Here is an 11157-nt window from a genome sequence, read left to right as displayed (position 1 = left end):
CTGATGTGTCAAACATATCTTCTGGAACACAAGAATCTACAAACAGGAAATAAGTCAGCCTTTTATTATTAGTATGATACTACAAACATGTTTGCATGCATATATGAGTGGGTGAGGGTTTGAGAGAGAGCGAGTGAGAGAGAGAGAGAATGGAGGAGGAAATTGTGTGCACTGTTTTCTACTGTATGTGTTGCAGTATGTTGTCATGGCGATGTTACAACGCTTTCTCACAAATCCAGTTGAGTTTGCTGTCACATGACAAGTCGTTCCATGCCTTTAGAGGAAGCTGGTCATTACGTATCTCAGCACAGTCCTCGTTCTGAGTAGGACCTGCATTATCAGGCTGTTTGTCATACCAGTACCTACAGGGTTTATACAGTCAGATATCATGGTTAATACCAGTACCCACAGGGTTAAAAACAGTCAGATATAATTGTTAATACCAGTACCTACAGGGTTAAAAACAGTCAGATATCATCGTTAATACCAGTACCTACAGGGTTAAAACAGTCAGATATCATGGTTAATACCAGTACCTACAGGGTTAAAAACAGTCAGATATCATGGTTAATACCAGTACCTACAGGGTTAAAACAGTCAGATATCATGGTTAATACCAGTACCTACAGGGTTAACAACAGTCAGATATCATGGTTAATACCAGTACCTACAGGGTTAATAACAGTCGGATATCATGGTTAATACCAGTACCCACAGGGTTAAAAACAGTCAGATATAATTGTTAATACCAGTACCTACAGGGTTAAAAACAGTCAGATATCATCGTTAATACCAGTACCTACAGGGTTAAAACAGTCAGATATCATGGTTAATACCAGTACCTACAGGGTTAAAAACAGTCAGATATCATGGTTAATACCAGTACCTACAGGGTTAAAAACAGTCAGATATCATGGTTAATACCAGTACCTACAGGGTTAAAAACAGTCAGATATCATGGTTAATACGAGTACATACAGAGTTAAAAAACAGTCAGATATCATGGTTAATACCAGTACCTACAGGGTTAAAAACGGTCAGATATCATGGTTAATACCAGTACCAACAGGGTTAAAAACAGTCAGATATCACAGTTAATACCAGTACCTACAGGGTTAAAAACCGTGAGATTTCACAGTTAGAACATTACAATCCTAAATAATGTACATTATAATATACATAACTAAAGATATCTTTGTTGACTGCTATAATCAACGATAATAACCTGTATAGAAACATTTTCATTGGAGCATTATTGCGAGAATAGTTATCATGTTAGGGGTATATACGGAGGCGAAGTCAGGTGCAGGAGATCAGAGTGTAGTAAACAGGCACACTTTAATTCCAGTCCAAAAAGAACAGCACATAAAAACATAAACGTGCCAAAAAAACAGAGGATAACACAAGTATGGCGCCTGACAATATCCACATAACAATAAACAATTACACACAAAGACATGGAGGAGAACAGAGAACTAAATACATGCAGTGTGATTATGGAATGAAAACCAGGTGTGTATGGAACAAGACAACACAAATGGACATATGAGAAATGGAGCGGCGCTGGCTAGAAAGCCCATTGACGTGACATGACATCTCTTACTCTGTGGTCAGTGGTGTTCCATCCACCCATTTCCAGGTCTCCTCTGTCTCTCTGTCAGTCAGACCAATCCAGACTCTCTTCTTGAAGTGGAAGAGAAACTCCTATGGTTGAGAAAGATACAATATACACTGCGTTGAGTAAGCTCCAAAAGTTTTGGGAAACTGACACATTTTTTGTTGTTTTGGCTCTGTACTTCAGCACTTCGGAATTGAAATTACACATTAAAGGTTAAAGGTTAAAGTACGGACCGTCAGCTTTCAGTTTCGGGTTTTGTCATCCATATCGAGTGAACCGTTTAGAAATGACATCACTGTTTGTACATCGTCCCCCATTGTAGGGGACCAAAAGTATTAGGACAAATTCACTTATATGTGTATTAAAGTAGTCAAAGTGTTTAGTATTTGGTCCCATATTCCTAGCATGCAATGACTACATCTAGCTTGTGACTCTACAAACGTGTTGGATGAATTTGCATTTAGTTTTGGTTGTGTTTCACATTATTTTGTGCCCAATAGAAATGAATGGTTAATAATGTATTGTGTCGATTTGGAGTAACGTTACATGTAAATAAGTATATATTATGTTTTATAAACACTTCCACATAAATGTGGATGCTACCATGACTACGGATAGTGCTGAATGAATTGTCAATAATGATGAGTGAGAAAGTTAAAGATGCACAAATCCCATAAACTGAAAGCTGTCAGTCTGCCCGTCAACCTCATAGACATTGTGTCGTTCCAAATCCAAAGTGCTGGAGCACAAAGCCCCACCAAAAAATATTTGTCAAAGTCCCAATACTTTTGAAGCTCATTGTTTGACCATATCTACCCCCGACAGACCTATATCCCCCCCCCCCCCCCCCTCAACCTTCTCTTTCGTGCTATCTCCTCTCACCTGTTCCTCTTTGCTGTTTATGATCACCAGGTCTGTTCCTCCCTCCAGACAGTCCTGTCTGCTCTCCTCCCAGGTTTTCTCCTCAGTAGACAGGAAGTAACAACTGCATTCAAACTTCTTCCATCCGTCTGAACAACATGTTTTTTCTGTTTGACGACACAACACTTATACAATGTGATACAATACAATAAACTTCACATTTTATTTTCCATCAGTCACTGGATCTCAATGAAAAATGTACTTTATAATAAAGAAAGGTATGAAAACCAGCTCACTGACCACAAAGCAAATTCTGAAGCCTGTCTCTCTCTGTAGTCAGGTTGTTGTATCTGGTCTGTAGCTGGTCTCTCTCTTCAGTCAGGTTGTTGTAACTGGTCTGTAGCTGGTCTCTCTCTTCAGTCAGGTTGTTGTATCTGGTCTGTAGCTGGTCTCTCTCTGCAGTTGTGTTAGTCTTATAAAGGGAAAAACTCTGTGACAAGTTGTTCCTTTTATCCTCAGAATCTTTGATGGCTCTGTTATCTATAAAGTATAAACACATAGTTACTAGGTTAAACACCAGGTAAATTGGCTTAGTAACCAGCGCCTCTATATAACTGGGTGATAATCAATGAACTTGGACACAAACTCACAGTAGACAGACAGGCCTATGATCCCAGCCAGTAGGAGAACACACAGCAGCCCCAGAAACACTGCAGCAACTAGGAAGCGTCTCTTCCCTGAGCTATCAGGTTCTGTGGACACACATAATATACTGTTATGTTTTGTGTGTGTGTGTGTGTGTGTGTGTGTGTGTGTGTGTGTGTGTGTGTGTGTGTGTGTGTGTGTGTGTGTGTGTGTGTGTGTGTGTGTGTGTGTGTGTGTGTGTGTGTGTGTGTGTGTCACCTGAGTGCTGGTCTCTTGGTCCATTATTAGGAGCAGTGTCTACTGTCTCTTCTCTCTTGGTGCTGGTCTCACCGTCTCTCAGGGTATCTGCACTGACATAGATATCCACAATCCTCTCCTCCATCTCACCTCTGTCAAACGTGACCTTCTTGTTCATATCTGGCTCAGCATAGATGACCTCTCCAACAACTTACTGTGTTTTCTATCTATATACAGATTCTGGTAATATAGTTGCCCCTGTGTCTGTTTCTTTACTGTACCTATCTCTGCTCTGAGTCTTTGACTAACTGTTTATGACTTCATCCACAGAATAAAAGGGAAATGTCAAAAGAGGAAGGTGATGAAATAGTAACATTGTGGTTAAGGTCAGGGCATTTTCTTCTCCTGTTCATGTTGTGTGTAATGTCCTGACCTCATGTTGTGTGTAATGTCCTGACCTCATGTTGTGTCTAATGTCCTGTTTTTATTTATCCGTTATTTTACCAGGTTAAGTTGACTGATTCTCATTTGCAGCAGCAACCTGGGGAATAGTTACAGGGGAGAGGAGGGGGATGAATGAGTCAATTGTTGACTGGGTGACAGTTCAAGGGCAAGATTGGGAATTTAGCCAGGGTAAACACCCCTACTCTTACGATAAGTGCCATGGGATCTTTAATGACCTCAGAGAGTCAGGACACCCGTTTAAAGTCCCATCCAAAAGACTGCACCCTACACAGGGCAGTGTAGGGTACAATCACTACCCTGGGGAATTGGGATATTTCTTTTTTTAGACCAGAGGAAAGAGTGCCTCCTACTGGCCCTTCAACACCACTTCTAGCAGCATCTGGTCTCCCATCCAGGTACTGACCAGGACCAACCCTGCTTAGCTTCAGAAGCAAACCAGCAGTGGTATGCAGGGTGGTATGCTGCTGGCCACATGTTGTGTCTAATGTACTGATCTCATGTTGTGTCTAATGTACTGATCTCATGTTGTGTCTAATGTACTGGAAATCTGCCAGAATATATGCAGTTAGGATGACCACGTGTTTCACAATTTTTCCTGTTCTGCCAAGTATTCAAAATGTAATGAGTACTTTAGTTTTTTTCCCCCCACCTTTATTTAACCAGGTAGGCCAGTTGATAACAAGTTCTCATTTACAACTGCAACCTGGCCAAGATGAAGCAAAGCAGTCCGACACAAACAACACAGAGTTGCATGTGGGATAAACAAACGTACAGTCAATATCACAATAGATATACATACAGTATGTGTAAATGTAGTAAGATTAGGGAGGTAAGGCAATAAAGAGTCCAGAGTGGCGAAAATAATTACAATTTAGCATTAACACTGGAGTGATAGATGTGCAGAAGATGAATGTGCAAGTTGTCAGGGAAAATGTATGTAGTAAAAAGTATTGAAGTAAAGTGAAGTGAAGTAAAGGTTGTCAAAAATATAAATAGTAAAGGACAGATACCCCCAAAATGACTTTAGTAGTACTCTAAAGTATTTTTTCTGAAGTACTTTACGCCACTGCTCATTACTGTAAGTCGCTCTTTTAAATGATGAAATTGGAGCGAGAGAGAGACAGGAGGAGGAGGTTGTGTGCACTAGGCTGCTGTATGTGTCACAGTATGTTGTCATGGTGATGTTCAACCACTTTCTCGCAAATCCAGTGAAGATTCTCCTCACATGTTTCTGTGTTCTCTCTGCATAGTCCTCCTCTCCAGCAGGACCCAGATTATTGCGTTTGGATAGATACCTGTACCTAGATGGTTAACAACACAGAGAACCAGCGAGTCAGACACTGTGGAAACATGCTTGATAAGTACAGTGCTTTCAGAAAATATTCACACCCCTCGACTTATTCCACATTTGGTTTTGTTACAGTCTGAATTAAAAATTGATTAAATTGATTATTTGTCTCACCCATCTACACACAATACCCCATCATAAGAAATTGAAAACATGTTTTAAAAATGTTTGCACATGTATTGAAAATTAAATGCAAAAAAATAAGTGTTCATACCCCTGAGTCAATACTTTGTAGAAGCAACTTTGGCGGCGATTACAGCTGTGAGTCTTCCTGGGTAAGTCTCTAAGAGCTTTCTACACATAGATTGTGCAATATTTGCCCATTTTTTTACATTTATTTTTAAATTCAAGCTCTGTCAAGTTGATTGTTGATCATTGCTAAACAGACATTTTCAAGTCTTTCCATAGATTATCAAGCCAATTTAAGTCAAAACTGTAACAAGGCCACTCAGGAACATTCAGTGTTGTCTTGGTCAAACTGTGTTTTAGCTTATTGTCCTGCTGAAAGGTGGTCTCCCTTCCTCAGTAAATGGTCTCTCTCCCTCAGTAACTGGTCTCTCTCCTTCAATAATAGGTCTCTCTGCCTCAGTAACTATGGCCTATTTATTGCCTTACCACCTCACGCCATTTCCACACACTGTATAGACTTTCTTTTTTCTATTGTGTTATTGACTGTACGCCTGTTCAACAACATGTGTTGTTGTTTGTGTCCCTCTGCTTTGCTTTATCTTGTCCAGGTCACAGTTGTAAATGAGAACATGTTCTCAACTAGCTTACCTGGTTAAATACAGGTGAATAATTTTTTTAAATAAAAAAACTGGTCTCTCTCCTTCAGTAACTGGTCTCTCTGCCTCAGTAACTGGTCTCTCTGCCTCAGTAACTGGTCTCTCTGCCTCTGTACCTTGTCTCTCTCCCTCAGTAACTTGTCTCGATGCCTCAGTAACTGGTCTCTCTCACTCTAATTGCTCTCTGTCCCTCAATAACTGGTCTCTCTCACTCTTAAACTGGTTTCTGTTCCTCAGTAACTAGCCTCTCTCCCTCAGCAACTGGCCTCTCTCCCTCAGTAACTGGTCTCTCTCCCTCAGTAACTGGTCTCTCTCCCTCAGTAACTGGTCTCTCTCCCTTAGTAAATGGTCTCTCTGCTTCAGTAACGGTTCTCTCTCCATCTGTAACTGGTCTCTCTCCCTCTGTAACTGGTCTCTCTCCCTCTGTAACTGGTCTCTCTCCCTCTGTACCTGGTCTCTCTCCTTCTGTAACTGGTCTCTCTCCTTCTGTACATTGTATCTCTCCCTCTGTAACTGGTCTCTTTCCTTCTGTAACTGGTCTCTCTCCTTCAGTAACTGGTCTCTCTCTTTCAGTAACTGGTCTCTCTCTTTCAGTAACTGGTCTCTTTCCTTCTGTAACTGGTCTCTTTCCTTCTGTAACTGGTCTCTGTCCCTCAGTAACTGGTCTCTGTCCCTCAGTAACTGGTCTCTCTGCCTCTTTAACTGGTCTCTCTCACTCTTTAACTGGTATCTGATCCTTAGTAACTGGTCTCCCTCACTCTTTAAATGGTCTCTGTCCTTCAGTAACAGCTCTCTCTCCCTCAGTTACTGGTCTCTCTCCCTCAGTAACTGGTCTCTCTCCCTCAGTAACTGGTGGCCAAATGGCATCCTATTTCCCTATGTAGTGCACTATGTAGAGAATAGGGTGCCATTAAGGACACACGGGTCTGTTTCTTATTGGTGGATAGAGCCGTGACACATCCTGTCACTTGCTGTGGTTCACAGACAGAACAGAGAGGGAGAGGGTGGAGACCCCATTAGACACCATGATGAGTGTGTAGCAGACAGGTCCTTGGTCACCTACACGTTGTCCCTTGTACAGTGAAGGTTGTGAGTCATTCTCACCTTTCATTAGCATTGTTTGTGTGTGTGTGAGTGTGCCCTCTCAGCATTCAATCTCATTCAATCAGGAAGCTGGTATACCTTGTTAAAGACAACTGTTCCTTTTATTCAAAAGTGACTTTGTTATTCATATCATTAAAGTGATAAGCATTGGTTAATAATTGGTCCCAATTTTATTTTACTAAGCATAAGTCTATTGCAAATCACATGACATGTTTCTAATAAAAATAAAGAAGAATCATTTTCTAGAGTACAGTATGTTTACATACTCTCCTCTAAATCTAAACACAACAATTAATTGTCTTATTTTTCTATCTTTCTCTTTATTTTCTTCTTCCTCCTTTATGGCTCTCTGACACTAAGACTTTATCTCCTCTCCTCCTTTCAACCCTATTAGAGGAGAGGGACCAAGGTCAGTCCCCTAGGATTCTGTTCTTCAATGTGTTTTGAGACAGTCTGTCATACCACTATTTCACTTCTATGGTGAGTTCATCTCTCACTTTAACCACTAGGTGGAATCATCACCTAACCATTCAGGACCTTATCCAACCATTAGAGGGAGAGAGAGAGAAAGGGAGAGAGAAAGGGGGAGAGAGAGGGACTGTTTGTTACTGTGGGTTATTGTTACACCTCTTTCTCACAGATCCAGTTGAGATTTGTGCCACATTTGTCATCATTCCATGTCTTTACAGGGTCATCTTGTCCATTGTATACCTCAATAGTCCTCTTGCCCACTATCATCGGGCTGTCCTGTCCTCCAGTACCTAAACAACACAGAGAACCACACAGTCAGACACTGTGGTACAAACATCCTTCTCAATTATACACATATTCTTATGTTTTTACAGTTTTAAAGAAACACTGTAAGATGATCGTAAAATTAGCAAGAATGGGTCATCAACACATTTAGTTTACCTTTTCATATGTAAATATTACCTGGTTGCTAAAATACATCCATAGTTCTCAATGAATGACATTAATGAGTCGAAACATACATTTTTATGAACATGATTGGAAGCAAAATGTATTTGTTTTTTGTCTCCATTTCACCTGGTAAAATGGTCAAATCTCTCACCCTGTGGTCAGTGATGTGTCGTCCACTCACTTCCAGGGCCCCTCAGTAACAGAGTCAGTCAGACCAATCCAGGCTCTCATGTGGAGGTTGAAGACAAATGTCTGTTGTTGAGAAAGATAAAGCTTATGTCACAATTGGTATATTTATAAAATAATGCACACATATTAGTGTACTGATGAAAAGTATACTTGTTCCACCTCTCTCTCTCTCTCCTCTCTCCTCTCTCCTCTCTCTCAGCAAAGGTGAAAACATTGAGACACTTAGCCATTATCTCTATACTCATAAACCCATTGATATAGAGTTATTGTTGATTTTACTTCTAATTTATCAGTTTATATCTCAAAAAGCTTTGACTGAATATGGCCTTTCTCTGTAGTCAGGTTGTTGTATCTGGTCTGTAGCTGGTCTCTCTCTTCAGTCAGGTTGTTGTATCTGGTCTGTAGCTGGTCTCTCTCTTCAGTCAGGTTGTTGTATCTGGTCTGTAGCTGGTCTCTCTCTTCAGTCAGGTTGTTGTATTTGGTCTGTAGCTGTTCTCTCTCTTCAGTTAGGTTGTTGTATCTGGTCTGTAGCTGGTCACTCTCTTCATTCAGGTGGTTGTATCTGGTCTGTAGCTGGTCTCTTTCTTCAGTTGTGTTGGTCTTATTAAGGGAAAACTCTGACAAGTTGTTCCTTTTATCCTCAGAATCTTTGTCTCTGTTATCTACAAAGTATAAACACATAGTTACTAGGTAAAACACAAGTTAAATAGGCTTAGTAGCCTGTACTTCTTACAACTATGTGATAAGCAATGAATTTAGACACAAACTCACAGTAGACCGACAGGCCTATGATCCCAGCCAGTAGAACACACACAGCCCCAGAAACACTGCAGCAACTAGGAAGGGTCTCTTCCCTGAGCAATCAAGCTCTGTGGACACATACAAGAGACATTTATGTCTCAGGGTGTCTGCGCTGACGTAGATATCCACAATCCTCTCCTCCATCTCACCTCTGTCAAACTTGACCTTCTTGTTCATATCTGGTTCAGTATAGATGACCTTTGACATATTTAACAATGCCTGGGTCTTTCTTTCTATGTCGGTCTACTGCAGGGGCAAAAGCTGATATCAACTTTGGATTGGACAATTACATTACATTTTCTCAAGAGCAATTCCTGAGGGGGGGGGGGGCAATTCCTGCTGTAACACATAGCCTACGTTGTAATATGTTAAATATATATTGAGGAACCATAATTACTACATCTGGATAATTGATAGGTGCAGTAGTTAACTGAAGGGTTGTCCCAACTTGTTCAAATGTTTAAACCATTATAATACTACAACTAATAATAGTTATAGCAGTGTTCCTTATCAGTCCAGTATGTATGCAGGTATTTGTATTTACAACCAGCAATACCAAGCATGGCCAGTAGGTGGCAATGGTACACTGTGTATGGGTGCAGTTTTCATAAATACAATGAACATGGTGTGATCTCATCTAAAATCATCTCCATTGAGAAGCATCACAAAGTTGGTCTCCGTATACCTTTTTATTTGACTTTTTCTGATACATTTATATAGTCATTAAACATGTGCCACTGGCCTGAGTCTACTACAGTAGAACAGAAAGCTCAGAATAAGTACAGTTGTAAAAGCAAAATAACTACTTCAATGAATAACCCAAATAAATCAACCAAAATGTCCTTCAAAAATACATATTTATTGTTCAGTCAGTGTCTCAACCCTTCAAACAGCAGCTATGGACAAGTATGTGACACAATGTATACAATTTTAAATAAAATAACATAATATAAATAATTAGTAAGTGTACTGTCATGTACTAAAAACTGAAAACTACTAAACAAAAGCACAAATATCACACTATACAGCAGGGGTTCACAAACAGGGGTCAATGGACCCCTAGGGGTCCCTGGTGTAATTGTAAAGGGGCCGTGAAAAGTGTAATGAACGTATTCAGCACCACAAGGATTACAGTAACTTTACATATAATATAGAGGTGGTGGGGGTCCCTGAGGACCACTCAAAACCTTGCCCACCTTGCCTCAAAATATGCAGGGGTTCCAGTACCCCAAAAAGGTTGAGAACCACTGCTATACACACTACTGAACAAAATAAACAAACATATGTTTGTAGGTTTCAAAGGATCCAACAAATTGCTGGCAGATATTTTCCCTCGAGACTATCCAGCCTGTCTTAATGTACATTACAGACAACTACGCCGTTCAGTCTCTCTTGGCCCCTGCTGGCCCGTAGCCAAGTCTTTAACCTACGGAGTGCACTGAAACTTCTCTCAGCCTCACATGAAGACACTGGTACCACAAACAGAATTCTGTTCAGCACCTCAACTTGGTCAACCAACCCCCGGCACCTCCACTGGAAGCCTCCCAAGGACGTCTGCTGCCTCTCCACTGCTGCTACAGGGGTATTTGTTGCAAAGAGAGGGATCTGCACTGAAAGAGAATCTATGTTCAGCTCAGGGTACTGATCTAGAGACTCATCCAACTCCCCCGTGAGAAGCTCTCTTTCCAACTTTTACAGAATGTTTAGACTGTCCTGTTCAAAACGGTCGTCAAACTGAACCTCCACTCCGTCCAACACTTTAAAAAATACTGCCCTATAGTGATCCACTGCTTTGCCAGAAAATCGTCTTGAGTGTGTCTCAATGGACTCAATGGAGTCAATCAATGTTGTTGCTTTCTCATACAGTGCAAGGTAGCTTTCGTCATTTCTACTGTTTACCCCACGCGCTGGATAACTGGACACTGATTGGATTTAGCTGGTGTGCTGTTACCGTTACACAGTGGCGGTGGGTTTGGCTGTTTTGATGTGCTGTGAATTATTCAATGGCTTTTCCACCCGTTCCTAAATCCTGCACTAATGAAGGCAACATCCGCTCTTTGGCCAAAAGATGGCTGGCTTGAAAACCCTTGGCTACAGTGAAAACACAACACTCCTTTCATTGATGGATTATAATGTAGCCAGGGGAAATCGCAAAACCATCTCTCTTGAAACCTCAACACTCT

At 40.8% G+C, this 11157-nt stretch overlaps 1 protein-coding gene across 1 annotated transcript; it reads right to left on the bottom strand.

Moving 5' to 3' along the window:
• Positions 1-214: 214 nt before the first annotated feature.
• LOC139398340 (C-type lectin domain family 4 member M-like) lies at positions 215-9181 on the bottom strand. The gene is made up of 7 exons (XM_071144388.1): positions 9124-9181; positions 8500-8835; positions 7689-7824; positions 2857-2913; positions 2501-2645; positions 1604-1704; positions 215-362 (listed from the first exon to the last, which is right to left on the bottom strand). The coding sequence occupies exons 1-7, from the start codon at positions 9179-9181 to the stop codon at positions 215-217; spliced, it is 981 nt and encodes a 326-aa protein (XP_071000489.1).
• Between the last annotated feature and the right edge of the window lie 1976 nt (positions 9182-11157).

This window comes from Oncorhynchus clarkii, unplaced genomic scaffold (genome assembly GCF_045791955.1).
Source record: "Oncorhynchus clarkii lewisi isolate Uvic-CL-2024 unplaced genomic scaffold, UVic_Ocla_1.0 unplaced_contig_9918_pilon_pilon, whole genome shotgun sequence".
Taxonomy (NCBI): domain Eukaryota; kingdom Metazoa; phylum Chordata; class Actinopteri; order Salmoniformes; family Salmonidae; genus Oncorhynchus; species Oncorhynchus clarkii.
This window is presented reverse-complemented; position numbering and strand designations above follow the sequence as displayed.

Coding starts and splice junctions, on each gene's coding strand:
- LOC139398340 (XM_071144388.1), bottom strand. CDS start 9,181: ATGTCAAAGGTCATCTATACTGAACCAGATATGAACAAGAAGGTCAAG. Junction 8,836..9,123: donor GAAGGTCAAGTTTGACAGAG/GTGAGATGGAGG, acceptor TATACTTTGTAG/ATAACAGAGACAAAGATTCT. Junction 7,825..8,499: donor CAACCTGACTACAGAGAAAG/GCCATATTCAGT, acceptor TGTGTTGTTTAG/GTACTGGAGGACAGGACAGC.